At 42.7% G+C, this 20,305-nt stretch overlaps 2 protein-coding genes across 3 annotated transcripts; both read left to right on the top strand.

Moving 5' to 3' along the window:
* Nucleotides 1-62: 62 nt before the first annotated feature.
* Nucleotides 63-2,227, top strand: LOC106581185 (dynactin subunit 3). The gene is made up of 7 exons (XM_014163084.2): nucleotides 63-241; nucleotides 569-653; nucleotides 796-882; nucleotides 1,016-1,099; nucleotides 1,212-1,270; nucleotides 1,382-1,441; nucleotides 1,734-2,227. The coding sequence occupies exons 1-7, from the start codon at nucleotides 140-142 to the stop codon at nucleotides 1,818-1,820; spliced, it is 564 nt and encodes a 187-aa protein (XP_014018559.1). The 5' UTR covers nucleotides 63-139; the 3' UTR covers nucleotides 1,821-2,227.
* Nucleotides 2,228-3,825: 1,598 nt separating this feature from the next.
* Nucleotides 3,826-20,138, top strand: LOC106581194 (cytosolic 5'-nucleotidase 3). 2 transcript variants are annotated; one of them, XM_014163095.2, is made up of 9 exons: nucleotides 3,826-4,075; nucleotides 16,985-17,083; nucleotides 17,220-17,289; nucleotides 17,397-17,443; nucleotides 17,547-17,632; nucleotides 17,714-17,803; nucleotides 18,093-18,255; nucleotides 18,426-18,626; nucleotides 18,799-20,138. In XM_014163095.2, exons 1-9 carry the CDS (start codon nucleotides 3,938-3,940, stop codon nucleotides 18,898-18,900), a joined length of 996 nt encoding a protein of 331 aa, XP_014018570.1. In that variant the 5' UTR covers nucleotides 3,826-3,937; the 3' UTR covers nucleotides 18,901-20,138. The 2 variants fall into 2 exon arrangements, with proteins under 2 accessions (XP_014018570.1, XP_014018578.1); XM_014163103.2 differs by lacking the exon at nucleotides 3,826-4,075 and adding an exon at nucleotides 13,478-13,637.
* Nucleotides 20,139-20,305: the final 167 nt, after the last annotated feature.

Below are 20,305 nucleotides of genomic sequence, written 5' to 3'. Positions count from 1 at the left end.
AAGTTTTCTTTAAGGACAACAAATATGGCGCCTTTCACGATCCGTCGATTTTTTCCTATGACGCAATAATTGTGCGTCGCCACCTGTTGGACGTCATTACAACAATCCAAATCCAATTGTTGTGCTCCCTGAATCAAGAATGGATAGGAAATTTGAAGTTGATAACCTCGAAACGCGTCTTGAGACGCTGGAAAGTCGTATATACGGTGAAAAAAGGAACAAGGGAGGGAAACCCGTGAAGGTTTGACAATAATATTTTATATTAAAAATGCAGAATAGCGATTCAACTGGCTGTTAGCGTTGGCTAGCTAGCTAACTAGCGAATGCCCTTTTTGCACACTGACTGTTTTTCTACAATCAATGCTTAGACATCAATATTATGGAAAATGTGTGAAGAACAGCTATGCCAGGGCATTCCGACTAAGTTAGCTACAATCCAACATTTTAATGTCGAGCGAGTAATTGCTAACTAGATAGCTAAATAACTAAATGCCAGCACGGCTATAACACGGTTTATTTTCACAAGTTTCGCTTTTTAGTTGATCATATAATGCACTCTGTTCCTTAGTGCGCGGATTCCCTCTCCAGAGTTCAGTCCGCCCTTGCAAACACTGCAAATAAGAGGGAACGAGTGAAGATTCTACACAAAAAGAGTGAGTGACATCTTAGACAACACAACTGTGTGACTTGGATGGGACACATTATTACCAGGACAATCACAAAGGAAGGTCAATTGTGAATATATTTCCCACATAGTAACTAGTATATATTCTATAACCTTTGTTCTTTGTACAGTTGAGGATCTGCTGAAGTATCTGGACCCTCAGTTCACTGACCACATCACTGTTCCTGATGCCATGAAGCTGGAATTCATCCTTGCTGGTAAGAGTTTTTCATTTAAAATATGTGAGTAAATGTTGCCAAATTTGGTCCTGCATCATGGTGATTGAGTAGGCCTCTGGCGTATGGATATGTGCCTCCAGTCTCAAACTCATGCACTTGTTTCTCCCCACAGAGGAAGACTTCCTCCTTTCCCAGGCCACCCTTCTGGAGCAGGTCAGCAACCTCCAGCCACTATTGGACAGCAACTACATCAGAGGTCAGTGCGAGGGAATTTAAGTACCATTACAATATGGTCTGTGTGAAGTGATGATGGGTTAATAAATAGTGTTTATGTTGAATGCAACTCATTGTAAAGTTCTTATTCACAGATGTGCCAGAGCATGCCACCAAGCTACAGCGTTTGTCTCAGATTCACATCAAAGAGCAGGTATGACCCCCCCCCTCCTTTCTTGATTTTGTCTTTCCTCACAAGACACGCTAGATTGACTTTTGTGAATTACAGTATCTTAGTGACACCATTCTTGTCATTTTCCCAAAGGACCAAACTGAGGCCCAGTCCCTAGAGGTGAAGAAGCTGTTTGAGGAGTATAACAAAATGGTACCTTTCCTTCATTATAATATCAAATAATGGAATGATTGAAGTGAATAAATAACACTCAAGCCAGAGGAAAATGTATCTGAGGTTAGCTAGTGAAACTGTGTCGAGTACATTGGCTGTCTTGTCTCCTGACCTCCTCGGTTAGATGAATAAGAATGAGTGGTTGCTGAAAGTAATTACCTAGATTGTGTTTTCTGTCAAGTCATGTTGAACTCTGAGAAATGTCTAGTCTGTGCTAATGGAATGAACTGCCCGGCCCACCAAATTCTTTGAACCTTGACCTCTTTGGCAGATGTTCCTGCTGTCCAAGCAGTTCACCCAGTGGGATGAGAGCCTGCGGAAAGTGGAGGAGGCAAAGGGGATCCGTCAAGTGGAGTAGCGATTATGTCCAGTGATGACCGTTATGACAATGTTGACACACAGATGATGTCATCTGTGTGTCAAGAGTCCGATATGCACCTTAATGTAACTTTCTGGATATTATTGTTATTTATTTACAGCTACATCTAGAGACATTTGCATAGCTTTTTTTATATATATATATCCTCTTTGTACATTTATTCAACATAAAATGTACCCATGCATTCCAACTCTGCAACACTGCTCCAGGGAGTCACAAGACACTGCTTTTTTCTGGGTTGCTTGACAGTAGAAGAGCATAGAGAAGAATTTGCACACTAACTTAATTCTTCTTCCACAAAGTCTTGGTTTTAAATGGTTTTCTATCAGACAGCATGACTGCAAATGTAAAGTAATTGCAATAAAATCCATACTATTCAAACTGAACTATTTGGTTTACTTCTGTTTGTGCAAGACTTTGTTCAATATGTTATAAAACAACTGTCTGAAACTTCAACTGTGCCTGAGAGTATTTTTCTGGTGTTTGCATTTAATTACAGGTATTTCAAAAACCATATGACTAAGAGAAACGTCTTTTTAGTCACAAGGTAGGTTTCCATCCAATTTGCGACAGATTTTAATGCGAAACTTCTAAAATCTGCATAAAATAGTATGCGCATTTTCCCACCAGAGATGTTTCCATGAAAAGGATTTATTGCGGATAAAAGCCTGTGCGTGATGACGTTGTGGACATAACGTTTATTGTAAAATATCCATATACCGAATGAAAAATACAAGTTCACTGGGTTTCCATTTTCAATTCTATCGATGGTTTTGTCAAACTTTAGCGTTATATCGTAAATGTGCCCACTCTGGGTTTGGCACGTCCGCTTCAGCCAACTGCTCAACAGCTGCGTGCAGGCTACCTACATTATGAGATTATTATGTCACCAGAATAAGACCCTCAATATGTTTGGAAAAGGAGCATCAAGCTCATCACGTGCACTCACCACCCTGTTAAATTCATAATTTATTTTTATCTGTAGCCTAAAACTGCATGGTTTCCCGAGTCGTAGTGGGACCACACAACATATCATCGCGTGACTCCAAGTTTACTTCGATATGATCGTTAGTATATCAATATTTGCGCATAAAGAGATCTCCACCGCAATTTCTCACATAATTAATTTTATCAACGCAAATAGATCCCACCATTTCGAACGAACAAATTGTCTGTCGGCATTTATTCAATTGTACCGGCATATCCTATTTCCATCAGCCAGGTCGTGATATTTTTCATGAGGCAGTTAATTCATCCACATGAAATGGTTGGATGGAAACCTGCTTATAGATATGGCTAGTATTTAAACAATTTACAAATTGTGGGACAGAATCAACAAACATTTTGACTTCCCCTTGCCTCTTTTCAAGTCACGAGTTTGCTATCGTGAAAGGTAGAATATATATTGCATACTACTCGAGTCCTCTATCCTCGCCTTCTCAAACCCAATTGGATGAGGAAAAACCAGAGGTCCTTCCAATGGGTTTGGAGAAGGGAGGAGGCGAAGAGAGAGCAGACGATTGAGATTCTCCCGCTGTCTAGCACGCGCTCGGTAATGTGGTCAATTTGTCAGCAGATGGGGGAAATGTTCATTGTAATTGATTAGTCCTTCTTGTGTAAAACGTGCAGACAATATCTGAAATGCAGACTAAAATATTGCGAAATACAGGCAGACACCCTATCATATTATTGGGCTATAGTAATGACTAATGTAATTAATTGTAATGAGTAATGTATTCTTATTACTTATGGGCAAACATCTGTTTTGTTGGGGCTCGTTTCCATGGACTTGGTTCATACTAATTCGAAATCAATAATATTCGAAACTGAAAATGTGTATCAATTTCTCAATTATAGCATTTTACTCTATGCGTTACCAACACAATGACAACACATATTTGGGTACGTTTGGTGAAATACCCCTGGATGATCATTTTTTGGGGGTATAAATACAGATCATCCCCCCGCTTTCACACGATTGGTAGCGGTAGGAGGGCACGTACGTACGTAGTCAGTCTCAGCCGCCAATCGACTCGAGGGAGGGACCATGTTGATATAAGAAAGGACTAGAATCGTTTGTTTGGAGCGGCACAACCATGGACAAGACTTCCGTGGTAAAAGTCGGTGCCGCGGCCAGTGCCAGTGTATGTGCCCTGTTCGGAGGTGTGGTTCTCGCCCAGTACATGTTCGCCAAGAAGAAGAGAGCGGGAAAAAAAACGAAGATCATCGAGATGGTGAGTGGACTCGCGCGTGCTGTTCATGCGTGCATTGCGCAGTCGCGGATGTTCCTAAAAATAGCAAGGGTGGTTTAGAGGTCATTATTTGCTAGGTAGGTTCATGGTGTCACGAAAAGCTGTCAAATCGTGACATGACAGTAATCTGACGCTGTTTGTTAGCTAGTCCTAGTGTAATTTTTTGTTGAAAGAATGTAGGTACAGTGGTTTGTTTCCGAGTACGTACGTAAGCCCCTTTCTGCTCTAACCTCGAGCCCCCTCTCCAAAATGACAACTAAACAAGTTTTTAAGCCAAAGTAGTCTGCCTATCAAACAATTTCAACTGGTATGTCAAAATACGGACTTACAGGTCAGGTGTGAGCTTTACTTTTCACATTGCTTGTCCTCAAGCATCATTGCTAGATAAATCTTGTGCTTCTGTAAGTTCCATTCTCAATTTTAGGACATGTAGCTTACCATCTATTAGTCACTTCGAATCCGAGAGTGGAAGACTCTCGTCTCTAAACATGTAACGTTAGGCTCACTTTTTGCGAACAGTCCCATCATAATAAACTTCATCTGAACGTACCTGTTCACAGATTTATGTATAGAAGATAATCTAAGACAAAATATCCAGAGTAGTGTCATTAACCAGACTTTCAGTACGCTGATCTGTATGTCGGTTTGTATTTTCAATGCTGAAATAATTAGCACAGGACTTGCCCAATTTGTCAACAATGGCCGAGTTTAACCTAAACACAGATCAAACATTGTACCAAGCAATTAGCTGGCAAATTCCACAAGCACTTTCAGCTATTTGCGAAGGAACGGGCTTTGAATGACAAAAGTTCGGTTACATTCCGCTATTGTTTATATATTGTGCATCACGTTAAATGCATCAGGATATGGAAAATACAAGCAAGAGATCCTACAGGCGCTGCAAAAAGTTGGGTAAACAACATTTTCCTGTGGTTAACCCTGTTTCCACCTCCTACCGCCAAAAGGACTAACACCAAGGACAACCAGTAAAGTCATTTTTAAAAGATGCACTATGCAGAAATCGCTCAGCCATTTTCTGGTTACTAAAATTCTAATAGTTTGTCTAATTTAAGTTTGTGACAAAGCAAGTATAGTGTAGAGAATCATTGTACCATCTAAACTGCTGTGAAATATATATTTTCCATAACCAAAAATATAGTATTTGAAGCTGGTGTACAAACCTGAAAGGAAAAAGAAGCAAAAACTAAACTCAAGAACAGAAAGCATAGAAATAGCACACACAGAACATATCTACCGCTTCTTAGACTTGCTTTCAATGAGAATGACTAACAGATTTATAACACATTTTCTATGTGAATTTGAACGTGTTGCCCAGAAAGTTACATATTGCAGCTTTAAATATCATTGTATTCAACATTCAGGTTTATAGAGACTTATCTTTTTACAGCGACTTCTTTCAGACTGATGTTTAGACAACCTACCATCAAAGGGTACAACTGTTAGCATTATGTGTAGCTGTTGGGCCTCAGCCTTGGTTAGATTTAGTGACTATCTGGATCAGATGACAAATGTATCTCAGTGAATGGTGGGGCAGGGAAGTGAACCTGGGTCGCTGCCAATCAGATTAACCCACTTGATGGGTATTGTAACGTGGCCATATAGTGAGGATCGCTACACTGCCCCCCTTAAAACAGGAAGGCACGTCCCCGTGCTTTGACTTCTCGGCCCCCTCACACATCCGGGCAGCGTGTTCCGATGGCCTCACGGCCGCCATCCTACTTCTGATACCAATGTAGCGAACTGCGGGTCAGGGATGTGAACCAAGGTCTCTGGTGTGAAAGGTAGCACACCAATAGGGTTAACCCACTTGGTGTCAATTGTAACATAGCTCATATAGCGAGAATTGCTACAGTATCTTTTTTGTTCATTTCTTTTTAGACAAAGTACAACAATAGTTTGAATTATTACATAGTACAACAATCACAGTGCCAATTGTGTCTGAAATGTTGCAGAATCATTGTTTGATATAGTGAAAGACAGGCCTTCGACTATCTGTACCTCACAGGCAGCCAGACACTTACGTTGTCTGATACATCACTAACCGGTGCAGAAGACAATTTAGCATTGTTTTACAGACGGCAGAGAGGGTGACCTCCATATACCTATATTTACAGGATTTTACCCATATAAGCATGGCTAAATGGTTAGGAACTGTCAAGATCAAAACTATACCGAGCGTACCCATGTTCAGAATGTGCAAAATATGTACTGAATGTCACTAGAAAGACGTCCAAGGATAACTGGACCAGAATATGCATTATTCATAGCCACTGAGTATACAAAACATTAATAACACCTGCGCTTTCCTTGACAGACTGACTAGGTGATGCTATGATTCCTTATTGATGTCATTTTATTAAATCCACATCAGTGTAGATTAAGGGGAGGAGACTGGTTAAATAAGGATTTTTAAGCCTTGAGACATGGATTGACCAAAAGATTTAAGTTCCTTTGAACGGGGTATGATAGGTTTGTGTCAAACTGCAATGCTGCTGGGATTTTCATGCTCAATAGTTTCCCATGTGTATCAAGAATGGTCCACCACCCAAAGGACATCCAGCCAATTTGACCCAACTGTGGGAAGCATTGGAGTCAGTATGGGCCAGCATCCCTGTGGAACACTTTTTAGACACCTTTATAGAGTCCAAAAGGAGGTGAAACTCAATATTAGGATGTTGTTCCTAATGTTTAGTGTACTTGGTGTATGTCAATATTCTAGTCCTGAAGATGCCTTTTGGTATTCTGTTTCACAGAACCTAGATGGTAGGCCTAGGGGTGGGCATGACATTTATTGTGTTGATTCATTCACACACAACTTCTTCCAGGAATGACCTGCTGTCTGCTCTATTCCCTGCTTTCTGACTGGGGTTCTATTTAGGCAACCTTTGCTCTCTGCTTTTTATTACATTGTCCCCAGAATGGGAAGGACATCTGCTTTTGATGATGGCTCAACTGTTGTAAAAACACACATCCACTCCACAGTATCCAGTTGTAGCAGGCGTGTTCATGTAGCCTGATGACCCAGCCCACAGTGGTGTCCTGTTGGTCGATGATAGGCATCTACTAAACTCGGCAAAAGAACAAAAAATGAAACGTCCTCTCACTGTCAACTGCGTTGATTTTCAGCAACCTTAACATGTGTAAATATTTGTCTGAACATAAGATTCAACAACTGAGACATAAACTGAACAAGTTCCACAGACATGTGACTAACAGATGGAATAATGTGTCCCTGAACAAATGAGGGGGAAGGGGGGGGGGGGGGTCAAAAGTAACAGTCAGTATCTGGTGTGGCCACCAGCTGCATTAAGTACTGCAGTGCATCTTCTCCTCATAGACTGCATCATATTTGCCAGTTCTTGCTGTGAGATGTTACCCCACTCTTCCACCAAGGCACCTGCAAGTTCCCAGACATTTCTGGGGGGAATAGCCCTAGCCCTCACCTGCCGATCCAACAGGTCCCAGATGTGCTCAATGGGATTGAGATCCGGGCTCTTCGCTGGCCATGGCAGAACACTGACATTCCTGTCTCGCAGGAAATCGCGCACAGAATGAGCAGTATGGCTGGTGGCATTGTCATGCAGGAAGGTCATGTCGGGATGAGCCTGCAGGAAGGATACCACATGAGGGAGGAGGATGTCTTCCCTGTAACGCACAGCGTTGAGATTGCCTGCAATGACAACAAGCTCAATCCGATGATGCTGTGAAACACCGCCCCAGACCATGGCGGACCCTCCACCTCTAAATCGATCCCACTCCAGAGTACAGGCCTCGGTGTAACGCTCATTCCTTCGACGATAAACGCGACTCCGACCATCATCCCTGGTGAGACAAAACCGCGACTCGTCAGTGAAGAGCACCTTTTTGCCAGTCCTGTCTGGTCCAGCGACGGTGGGTTTGTGCTTGTGGTCGACCGATTAATCGGAATGGCCGATTTTAATTGGGGCCGCTTTAAAGTTTTCATAACAATCGGCATTTTTTGACACCGATTGTGGCCTATTACATTGCATTCCACGAGGAGACTGTGTGGCAGGCTGACCACCTGTTTCGCGAGTGCAGCAAGAAGCCAAGGTAAGTTACTCGCTAGAATTAAACTTATCTTAGAAAAACAATCAATCTTAACATAATCACTAGTTAACTACACATGGTTGATGATATTACTAGTTTATCTAGCTTGTCCTGCGTTGCATATAATCGATGCGGTGCCTGTTAATTTATCATCAAATCACAGCCTACTTCGCCAAACGGGTGATGATTTAACAACCGCATTTGCGAAAAAAGCACTGTCGTTGAACCAATGTGTACCTAAACATTAATGCCTTTAAAATCAAAGTTTATTTGTCACGTGCGCTGAATACAACAGGTGTAGACCTTACAGTGAAATTCTTACTTACAGGCTCCAACCAATAGTGCAAAAAAGGTATTAGGTGAACAATGGGTAGGTAAAGAAATAAAACAACAGTAAAAAGACAGGCAATAAAAGTTGCGAGGGTTCATACAGACACCGGTTAGTCAGGCTGATTGAGGTAGTATGTAGATATGGTTAGTAGTAGCTATTTGATTACCTGTTCAGGAGTCTTGTGGCTATTTTTAAACCTGCATCTTTAGTTAATATTGCCTGCTAGCATGAATTTCTTTTAACTAGGGAAATTGTCACTTCTCTTGCGCTCTGTGCAAGCAGAGTCAGGGTATATGCAGCAGTTTGGGCTGCCTGGCTCGTTGGGAACTGTGTGAAGACCATTTCTTCCTAACAAAGACCGTAATTAATTTGCCAGAATTGTACATAATTATGACATAACATTGAAGGTTGTGCAATGTAACAGCAATATTTAGACTTGGGGATGCCACCCGTTAGATAAAATATGGAACGTTTCTGTATTTCACTGAAAGAATAAACGTTTTGTTTTCGAAATGATAGTTTCCTGATTTGACCATATTAATGAAGGCTTGTATTTCTGTGTTATTATATTATAATTAAGTCTATGATTTGATAGAGCTGTCTGACTGAGCGGTGGTAGGCAGCAGCAGGCTCGTAAGCATTCATTCAAACAGCACTTTTGTGTATTTGTCAGCAGCTCTTTGCTGTGCTTCAAGCATTGAGCTGTTTATGACTCAATGTCTATCAACTCCTGAGGTTAGGCTGGTGTAACCAATGTGAAATGGCTAGCTAGTTAGCGGGGTGCGCGCTAATAGCTTTTCAATCGGCAACGTCACTCGCTCTGAGACCTTGAAGTAGTTGTTTCCGTTGCTCTGCAAGGGCTGCAGCTTTTGTGGAGCGATGGGTAACGATGCTTCGAGGGTGGCTGTTGTCGATGTGTCCCTGGTTCGAGCCCAGGTAGGGGCGAGGAGAGGGACGGAAGCTATACTGTTACACTGGCAATACTAAAGTGCCTATAAGAACATCCAATAGTCAAAGGTATATGAAATGCAAATGGTATAGAGAAATATTCCTATAACTACAACCTAAAACTTCTTACCTGGGAATATTGAAAACTCATGTTAAAAGGAACCACCAAGGAACTTAAACGTTAGCTTTTTTACATGGCACATATTGCACTTTTACTTTCTTCTCCAACACTGTTTTTGCATGATTTAAACCAAATAGATTTTATTTATGTATAATAAGTTAATAAGTGTTCGTTCAGCATTGTTGTAATTGTCATTATTACAAATAATCGGCCGACTATTCGCTATCAACTTTTTTTGGTCCTCCAATAATCGGTATCGCCGTTGAAAAATCATAATCGGTTGACCTCTAGTTTGTGCCCATAGGCTACGTTTTTGCCGGTGATGTAAGGCAGGTCCTCACCAGACAACAGGCCTACAAGCCCTCAGTCAGCCTCTCTCAGCCTATTGTGGACAGTCTGAGCACTGATGGAGGGATTGTGCGTTCCTGGTGTAACTCAGGCAGTTGTTGTTGCCATACTATACCTGTCCTGCAGGTGTGATGTTTGGCTGTACCGATCCTGTGCAGGTGTTGTTACACGTGGTCTGCCACTGCGAGGACGATCAGCTGTCCGTCCTGTAGCGCTGTCTTGGGCGTCTCACAGTACAGACATTGCAATTTATTGCCCTGGCCACATCTGCAGTCCTCATGCATCCTTGCAGCATGCCTAAGGCACGTTCACACTGATGAGCAGGGACCCTGGGCATCTTTCTTTTGTTGTTTTTCAGAGTCAGTAGAAAGGCCTCTTTAGTGTCTTAAGTTTTCATAACTGTGACCTTTATTGCCTACTGTCTGTAAGCTGTTACGTTCCACAGGTGCATGTTCATGAATTGTTTACAATGAAGATCTACGAGTTATCTTTGAAAGACAGGGTCCTGAAAAAGGGATGTTTCTTTTTTTGCTGAGTTGGGATTGAAATGGTCTCATGTATTGAACTTCATTGGCCACTAGATGGCAGATAAGAACAACACTTGTAATTCTTCATGCTTGCTCTCAAGCTAATAAACACATTCACTCCACTTTCTCCATGGGGAGATTGTTTGCCAGTCTTACTCAGAGCTGAACTGTTTTACTTCATATTAGACATCTTTTTCAGTTTGATCTGTGTAGCTGTTTCAGAAAAATATTGATACTCCATCTTCTATGGAGTATTATGGTGTTAAATTTTCAAATTGAATTTGTCACGTGCCGAATACCGGTGTAGACCTTACAGTGAAATGCTTACTTACAAGCCCTTAACCAACAATGCAGTTTTAAGAAAATACATAAAGTAACAAATAATTAAAGGGCAGCAGTAAAACAACAATATTGAAACTATATACAGAGGGTACCGGTTAGTTGAAGTAAAATGTACATGTAGGTAGAGGTATTATCGTGACTACGCATAGATAATAAATAGGGTAGCAGCAGCGTGGGGGCGAATGCAAATAGTATTTTCATGATACTACTACTCTTTCTGTATTACTTTCAAAGTATTACTTTGACTCCAGCATAGAACCAGTGTCTTTACATGATGGTTAGGCCTATACAGTGTGAGCCGTTTTGGTCTGTTTTTGTGTTGTGTGTGTCTGTCAAGGGTTATTTTTACTTGTTTTGTACACTAGAAGTGTGTGTGGTTAGCTGGCACAGGTGACTAGGAAGGGTTGGCACAGGTGACTAGGAAGGTTTGGCACATAGAGTTACCGTATCACATACAGCCTAGAAAAAGGTAGAGATCCATTCTATATGTGTATTGGAGCTATTTATATGTGCAGTAAATGGGATCTTAACCCAAAAAGAGTAACATTTGGAAAGCTGATTTTTGTAGATGTGTTATGGACAGCTCTCTCCTGTGCCAGTGGCTTTTCATAGGGAATCGCCACTACAATGTGGTTAAGTCGCTTAACAAAGTCTAAGCTTAAAAAGTCCAAGGAATGGTGGCTGACATAATAGAGTACAGGCGTTTATTGCCGGATTAGTGTTCTTGTTTGGCTGAGGTCACGAAATGTTCTCTCTGGCTTCTCCTGTGACATGGTAGGCTTATCCAGGGACAACAGAGTTACAACCTTTGTCGAGAGGGAGTTTATCTACGACAGAGCGGACTGTGCCTGTGGTGATATTGTTAGCTGAAGAGCTCTTAGAGCAGACACTGTCTACTTATTCATATTTATGAGGCGTGGAGTATAGGGCCAAGGGGATCTGTCTGTTTCTCTTACAGACTTTCTTTCAATGGGGCAGACCTCTAATAGGACAATTTCTACTCCACCCCAGAGCCAATACTATTTTAGGTTTTTCAGTGGGCACTACAGGTTTTAAGAGAAATGCATTTTAATGAGCATGTTATTAAGCTATCGTGAAATGTTCTGTGGCAATGTGGATGATACTTTGCCAAACTAAATCGGGCCCAACCACAGCCTTACTTTAATCACAGAGCAGCACACGCAGCTTATCAGAATGCTGTTCTAGGGAAATGAGTGTCCAAGCCTGCATGGTAGTCACCATTTTGGCTCAAAGTCAAAACTCTTGAACTAAACTGTTGTCAGCAGCATGCCCTTATTAATGTATTTTTTTTCTCTTCTGCCCTTGTTCCCCATAGGTCTTTTTATTTACATTTGCTGCAGAAATGTTCAGTAGATTATCTTACATTAACTGATTCACCCAATATAACCTCTCTTCCCTATATCTGTGTAGGCATAATGCTGTCACAAATGCACAGGTAAATTGAAATGCCTCAAAGCACCTCTTCCACTCTGTTGCCCGATGGCTGATGGTAGACTGAATGCAGACTACTACAAATTAACTCCAGCCCTGTGTCCTCTGTAACCTTTGACTCTAGTGAACAAGGCTGGGGGTGAGGACGAGACACGCTCCGCTGTAGAAAGGAATGTTGAGCCAGCACTTTCACGGGTGTTGAAAAAGTTACAAACTGACAATGGGTTTTAAATGCTGTTCCCCCCCCCCCCCCCAAAAAAAAATTATTTGGGTGAGGCAGAATCACCAATGGACTCCCTTTCAACATCGGCTGTTTGACAGTTTTCCAAGGATTGTTGAAAATGAAGGCCTAGCCTATTTATGGGGGAATTTTTTTGTCTTGTATATCCTTGTCATTTTAAATGTCTAGAAAAAATGTAGACCTGAATGATTGGCCAGCCCTTACGTTGTATAGTTATTTGCTCAATGTTGATTGGATAGGTGTGTGTGTGTGTGTGTGTGTGTGTGTGTGTGTGTGTGTGTGTGTGTGTGTGTCTTAGTTTGGTGAGATGCGATTAGAACTCTCTGCCTGAGTTAGGCCTACTGAAAGGTGGTATGTGACCCTGCAGCTGAGGTAGGGATTCTCAAGTCCTAAGCATGCTATGTGCTAGGCATAAGTAATGACTGACTCCTAACACTGACGAGCTCTTACATATTGCCATGCTCACGTGCTATTCGCAACTGACATTTCCGACTTGCTAATTTGTTTTAGTTATACACGTGCCTCGTTCAACAAATCAGCAAGTTAGAAATGTCAGAGTTTCGACTAGCATGTGAACGCGGCATATAACCTACAGAAAAAAAACTCAGATGGCTTCTCATTGGTGGAGAGCAGAGTGGATGAACCATGACCCTTAGACCCTGGGTATTCCATAGCCATGCACACACAATGTTTGGGGTAGGGGTCTTGAAATGTGTGCGTGCTCAGCGCTGGAGAAATCCACCTCAGTTTTTCATCCCTGGCCTGTCAATAATCCAGACAAGTGGGAGGGCTGGTTCTGTTGCATCATGTGATTGTAATGGATTCCAGTTACAGTACCTCTTAAAAGCTAACGGGTCAAAGGTAAACTACTGCCATGGGGCTATTCCATGTTACCGCTCATCTACTTGTGTTTTTTAAGACATGTTAATTTAATCTTTGTCATGTGTTTATGACACATTGAAGCTGTGTGTGAGTTGTTAATTTGCGTGTCAGTGTGCTTGTCATGCCTCTTACAAAGGGGAGGGGCATATCTGAGCCAATCTATTTTAGGTGACGCCCCCTCTTGCGTTGCCTATATAAGCCCTCTGCCGACAGAACCTTTTCTTCACTCCCTTCACTTGTTTTGTGCAAGACCAGAGGAAAAGGTAAGTGTGTGTGCTGCTGGTCAGAGCCCTGCTGGTCAGAGCCCTGCTGGTCAGAGCCCTGCTGGTCAGAGCCCTGCTGGTTAGCACCAGCTTCAAATTGCTCTGGAGGATCAGAAAATGACTAGGCTGCAAATTATATTTTATTTAACGTTCATGTGTTGGAGAAAAGATGTACTGAATGCATGGAAGAAGATGGGAATTCATGGATAGTTATGTAGTCTATACTGTAAAATATTAGAGGAGGGTGTGTTAATAATTGATAGATGTAAATGGGTATGACTGGTATTCGGCGCTATGAGTGTGGATTCTGCTCTCCCTTCCCGCTAAGTTTATATCTAATATTCAAGAATGAGTTACAAAGGTGTCGTCTCAGTGTGTTTAAGACCAAAGAATGTTGTCAATGTAGCCTATATCTGGAACGGTGTATTTCTTAGGAGACAGCGACACATGACATTGAGTAAACAACTCAAATGTACTAAAGGAGAGGGTGTTCTGTTCCATGGATCAGGGATGTAAATCTGTAAGGGAAGAGTCCTGAGCCCCCAGTGTATTACATTAAGTGGAGTGAGAGGGTTGTAAGAAGGGGGGTGAAGGGGTTCCCAACTTCAACCCACATCTCAGTCATAACCTTGGACGCTGATACCACAGAACAGTCTCGGTACGCTGTTGCATACCACTTTGATGTGTGTGTGTACGAAGTTTGTTCATGGGATGTGGGCTATTTCCATAGTGGCACACACTCTGGTGAAAGAATACCCAGGTATCTAGTTTACACTAGAAGTCGACCGACTGATCTTTCAATACCGATTTATTGGTGGACCAAAAAAAGCTGATGCCGATTTTATATACACTGCTCCAAAAAATAAAGGGAACACTAAAATAACACATCCTAGATCTGAATGAATGAAATAATCTTATTAAATACTTTTTTCTTTACATAGTTGAATGTGCTGACAACAAAATCACACAAAAATAATCAATGGAAATCCAATTTATCAACCCATGGAGGTCTGGATTTGGAGTCACACTCAAAATTGAAGTGGAAAACCATACTACAGGCTGATCCAACTTTGATGTAATGTCCTTAAAACAAGTCAAAATGAGGCTCAGTAGTGTGTGTGGCCTCCACGTGCCTGTATGACCTCCCTACAATGCCTGGGCATGCTCCTGATGAGGTGGCGGATGGTCTCCTGAGGGATCTCCTCCCAGACCTGGACTAAAGCATCCGCCAACTCCTGGACAGTCTGTGGTGCAATGTGGCGTTGGTGGATGGAGCGAGACATGATGTCCCATATGTGCTCAATTGGATTCAGGTCTGGGGAACGGGCGGGCCAGTCCATAGCATCAATGCCTTCCTCTTGCAGGAACTGCTGACACACTCCAGCCACATGAGGTCTAGCATTGTCTTGCATTAGGAGGAACCCAGGGCCAACCGCACCAGCATATGGTCTCACAAGGGGTCTGAGGATCTCATCTCGGTACCTAATGGCAGTCAGGCTACCTCTGGCGAGCACATGGAGGGCTGTGTGGCCCCCACAAGAAATGCCACCCCACACCATGACTGACCCACCGCCAAACCGGTCATGCTGGAGGATGTTGCAGGCAGCAGAACGTTCTCCACGGCGTCTCCAGACTGTCACATCTGTCACGTGCTCAGTGTGAACCTGCTTTCATCTGTGAAGAGCACAGGGCGCCAGTGGCGAATTTGCCAATCTTGGTGTTCTCTGGCAAATGCCAAACGTCCTGCACGGTGTTGGGCTGTAAGCACAACCCCCACCTGTGGACGTCGGGCCCTCATACCACCCTCATGGAGTCAGTTTCTGACCGTTTGAGCAGACACATGCACATTTGTGGCCTGCTGGAGGTCATTTTGCAGGAGATCCCTCAGGAGGAGATCCCTCAGGAGACCATCCGCCACCTCATCAGGAGCATGCCCAGGCATTGTAGGGAGGTCATACAGGCACATGGAGGCCACACACACTACTGAGCCTCATTTTGACTTGTTTTAAGGACATCACATCAGTTGGATCAGCCTGTAGTGTGGTTTTCCACTTTAATTTTGAGTGTGACTCCAAATCCAGACCTCCATGGGTTGATAAATTGGATTTCCATTGATTTATTTTTGTGATTTTTGTCAGCACATTCAACTATAAAGAAAAAAGTATTTAATAAGATTATTTCATTCAGATCTAGGATGTGTTATTTTAGTGTTCCCTTTATTTTTTTGAGCAGTATACTTCTGTGTATTGATTTTAAGAAAGGCATTGCTGTTTATGATTAGGTACATTCATGCAACGATTGTGCTTTTTAAAACATCACCCGTTTGGCGAAGTAGGCTGTGATTCGATTATATGCAACGCGGGACAAGCTAGTTAACTACACATGGTTGATATTACTAGGTTAACTAGTGATTATGTGAAGATTGTTTTTTTTTTTATAAGATAAGTTTAATGCTAGCTAGCAACTTACCTTGGCTCCTTGCTGCACTCTCATAACAGGTAGTCAGCCTGCCATGCAGTCTCCTCGTGGAATGCAATGTAATCGGTGTCCAAAAATGCTGATTACTGATTTTTGTTATGAAAACTTGAAATCGGCCATGCTGATTAATCGGTCGACCTCTAGTTTAGACCCCCTATCTTCCCCAGCTCCACCCCATCAGTTAAGGTTGGCCTTTATTAGCAACCTTAAAAATACACTCAAGGGGAGAAAAGTGTGTGCACGCACCAGCTGGAGGTTATATTCATGGTTGTTGCATTCCTGCCCTGACATGTCAACAGGGCTTCAACGGAGCTATAGATCTCTCTCATTTCTTCACCTGAACCTAGTTCATTGCCTGATCGTTAGACCACCAAGTCAAGTAGCTAAGATTGAATAGAAAATATTGGTGTCTGCAGCCCTGGAAGTTGTTAGTGGTTCAGGTCTCCTCCCTCCTGGCCTGGGGCTTGTTTGGGTGGTGATCAGTTATGTACGGAAGGAGCCATAACATCAGCTGTTCCACTGCTCTGGCCCTGGGGAGATGGGGGCTGGGGCACGAGGGGAGAGGGGTGTTGTGATATCCAGTTAGTCTACTCCTGGCTCCTCTTACCTTGGCCCAGAAAATGGTGACCTTTTTTTAAACTCGACCTGCGCCCCACCAAATACTAACCATGGGCCCAACTCAAGTTAACCTCAACACTTTATTTTTTTATTGAGTCCTCTTCCCCTTCCGGAGGGGTATTCTTTTCAATGATTGAGTTGAAGTGATATTATCGATTCAGTGATGGGTGTTACATGCTACTTTGTAGAAGTAATATTAGAAGCATACTTAACGATCTCTTTCTGTGTCTTTCATCCTCTCCATCTCTCAGATGCCAGAGTTTGAGAAGAACACGGTCCACATGAGGGATCCAGAGCGGGTGGAGCAGATCATCTGTGGCATGATCAAGGGTGGCGCCTCCAAACTACAGGTACAGTAGGAGGGGAAGGGTGTGCTAAAAGAAAAGGTCTGTTTGTATTGGATGAACAGTGACACCTTGTGGTGACAGAAGGATGGCCAGAGTTATCACTGACTCCCTTCCATGGCTCTCCTGGTTTTGTTTTTAGGTCATCACTGACTTTGACATGACATTAAGCCGGTTCGCAGTCAACGGCAAACGCTGCCCCACCTGTCATAGTAAGTACAACATAAAACCAGCTCAACATTCACTGGCATTCTAAATAAGTTACCTACCTGTGACTGTCTCCAGCCTGTCCGTCTGACCAAAGTCGTCCTCTCCACAGATATCATTGACAACTGCAAGCTTGTCACCGAAGATTGTAGGACAAAGGTTTGTTTTAGGTTACTATTGCGTAATAGTATTTGTAGGCATCACAAAAGCATAAATGTACTAGCATGTGTTAACGCTAATTGATTTTACGTCTGTCTTTTAGTTACTGGAGCTTAAGAACACATATTACCCCATAGAGATCGACCCCCATCTAACGATGGAGGAGAAGTATCCATTTATGGTAGAATGGTGAGTAGATGCGCGCGTACACACATGCACGCACGCGCGCAATTGCTCTCGCTAAGGCACACTGTGTGTGTGTGTTGACAGGTATTTTAAGTCCCACACATTACTGGTGGAGCAGAGGCTACAGAAGGACAAACTCTCTGAGGTGGTGAGAGACTCAGATGCCTGCCTGAGGTAAGACCTGATAGAAAATGTTGAAATAATTTAAACTACAGAAAGCAGCTCAGGACACAAGTTGAACCAGAGTGGCCGTTATTGCCGCTTCATGAACACGAGCTCTACGAAATATTATTTATCATTTATTTCTGCCTGTGAATAATTTTCATTCATATAAGCTGTATGAGTGGTCCTAATGGTTACATTTCTGTCCCACAGGGAGGGCTATGAGTGGTCCTAATGGTTACATGTCTGTCCCACAGGGAGGGCTATGAGTGGTCCTAATGGTTACATGTCTGTCCCACAGGGAGGGCTATGAGCCGTTCTTTGACAGGCTCCAGCAGCACAACGTGCCCGTGTTCATCTTCTCAGCGGGTCTGGGGGACGTCCTGGAGGAGATCATCCACCAGGCGGGGGTCTACCACCCCAACGTCAAGGTGGTGTCCAACTTCATGGACTTCGACGAGAATGTAAGTCCCCCCCTGTCCCTCGGAGAGCTTGGTTACATGCTGAGGATAGGCCTGAGTTTCTGAGTGTTGATAAAGCTGATAATAAAGCTATGGTTCTGCCTGGGTGGATGCATTGCATTCGCATCAGTTGGCTCCGTTCCATTTAAAGTCAAGTATTTTTCTTCTCTCAGGGTGAGCTGAGGGGCTTCAAGGGAGAGCTGATCCATGTGTTCAACAAGCACGACGGCGCCCTGCGCAACACGGAGTACTTCAAACAGGTGAAGGACAACTGCAACATCGTGCTGTTGGGAGACTCGTTAGGTGACCTCAACATGGCTGACGGCGTGCCCAATGTGGAGAACATCCTCAAGATCGGCTTCCTCAACGACAAGGTACCCATGACCCCCCCCCCCCCCCCAAAATCGCCAGTCAGCAACTATCTGCTCCCATCACCAACTAAATTGCTGGATATTAATAGTCTGAAGATGTGACTGATATGAAAGTATGAGGTTATGTGCGTGTCTGTGCCAATCTGTATAGTAACTCTTCTCTCTTCCCTGGCAGGTGGAGGATCGTTTGGAGAAATATCTGGACTCTTATGACATCGTCCTGGTAAAGGACGAGACTCTAGATGTGCCCAATTCCATCCTTCAGAAGATTATATAACTCACCCCCCCACATCATACTGAAACACTTCCCCCAACCCATGGAAAATGAACCAACCTCTGGACCCCCAGACGGATGTTACTGGCCCCCTGCCACTGACTCGCAGCCTCTCGACATGCACTAGCTCCATGGGCACCACTCCTTGGATCCCACCTCTGCCACCAACCATAGGGTCATGGTTGGGTACTGGATGGTCCCTTCACCTCTTTATGAAGACATTTATTCTCCTCTCAATGAACTATTTTTAAAGTACACAGCCTCAGTGTTTGTCTGTCTGCAACCTTGTCAACATCCTCCACCCCATAACTAAAAAGTAATAGCAACCCAAAAAAAGCTAACTAAATCTTTTATAATTTGCATGTTATTGTTATTCATCATATTTTTTTATATTGTAATGCTTATCAGTTTGCAAATCATAAACCGAGCATCCACACAAGAACACAGCGACGTCTTTGGAACAGCCCTAGCATGCATTTCACCACACTACGTCACCTTGCATTGTGCAACAGTTTGGCTACAGGAGTCAATGTAGGTCTGAAAAAATAACTTGAACCTGTCTATGGGTGAACAATACTCAGACACTGGTATGAGTATTATCAGTGGTTTTATGGATCTAGTAATGGATTCTGTCTTGCAGAAGAAAAGCCATGTAGACACCTTATCTGTTTTCACATGGGGACTGCCATGTAAATAGACTCCATGGTTGTTATAGATACCCTATGGTGCTTATATCAAGAAATGAAACAATTGTCAATGAGTTGAGATAATAGTAGTAACTAGTGGTGCTAAAGTTTTTTTATAAGTTAGTTATGGGTTACTACTGTTAGTGTAACTGACTTTATGAACGATATAGTGTAAAATAAAGTGCTACCAAAGAAGTCATTACACAGAGGAAAAGTAGGCTAGTCAATAGGCAGTATATTACAAGAGAACACCACTGGGTAAAGCACCGTTGTCTGTGGATCAGCGACAATAAGACTAATATTTTCTTTAACTTGGCCTTTTATCCACACCTATTGACTTTTTTTTTTTAATTTTGTGGTTCAAATGTGAACTCTACCTCAAGCTTGGAAATGTTTCTTACCCCCCCTTAAGTTTCTCAGTTTTGTCTTGCACATGTTTGATTATTTTAAATGTTAGCATTTTAAACGTGCTGCTACTCCTGCATGTTGCCTTTTCTTAACTTTGAATTTGTCTAAAGGACGGAGTGGGGGAAAAAAATAAAACTTGTCAAATAACTTTTTTTTGTGTTCAACTGTAGGTTGTGTGGGGATTGTGGTTGAAACCAAGCTGTAATACCAAAATAGACCTCTAGATGACGACAAAGTCCAACTAAATGTGAAGTTTCACTGTAGTTAGTTATAAAAGACGCGTCTGTAAAATCCATACATACGTGGCATACTTC

This window comes from Salmo salar, chromosome ssa02, assembly GCF_905237065.1.
Source record: "Salmo salar chromosome ssa02, Ssal_v3.1, whole genome shotgun sequence".
NCBI classification, from domain to species: Eukaryota; Metazoa; Chordata; class Actinopteri; order Salmoniformes; family Salmonidae; genus Salmo; species Salmo salar.
Note: the sequence above shows the minus strand (reverse complement) of the source record. Positions and strands in the feature narration are given on the sequence as shown.

Excerpts from the sequence above, each read along its gene's own strand:
- LOC106581185 (XM_014163084.2), top strand. The coding sequence starts at position 140 with ATGGATAGGAAATTTGAAGTTGATAACCTCGAAACGCGTCTTGAGACG. Across the intron at positions 654-795 it reads GAAGATTCTACACAAAAAGA|TTGAGGATCTGCTGAAGTAT; the intron begins GTGAGTGACATC and ends TTCTTTGTACAG. Across the intron at positions 1,100-1,211 it reads GGACAGCAACTACATCAGAG|ATGTGCCAGAGCATGCCACC; the intron begins GTCAGTGCGAGG and ends TCTTATTCACAG.
- LOC106581194 (XM_014163095.2), top strand. The coding sequence starts at position 3,938 with ATGGACAAGACTTCCGTGGTAAAAGTCGGTGCCGCGGCCAGTGCCAGT. Across the intron at positions 4,076-16,984 it reads AAACGAAGATCATCGAGATG|ATGCCAGAGTTTGAGAAGAA; the intron begins GTGAGTGGACTC and ends TCCATCTCTCAG. Across the intron at positions 18,256-18,425 it reads TCATGGACTTCGACGAGAAT|GGTGAGCTGAGGGGCTTCAA; the intron begins GTAAGTCCCCCC and ends TTCTTCTCTCAG.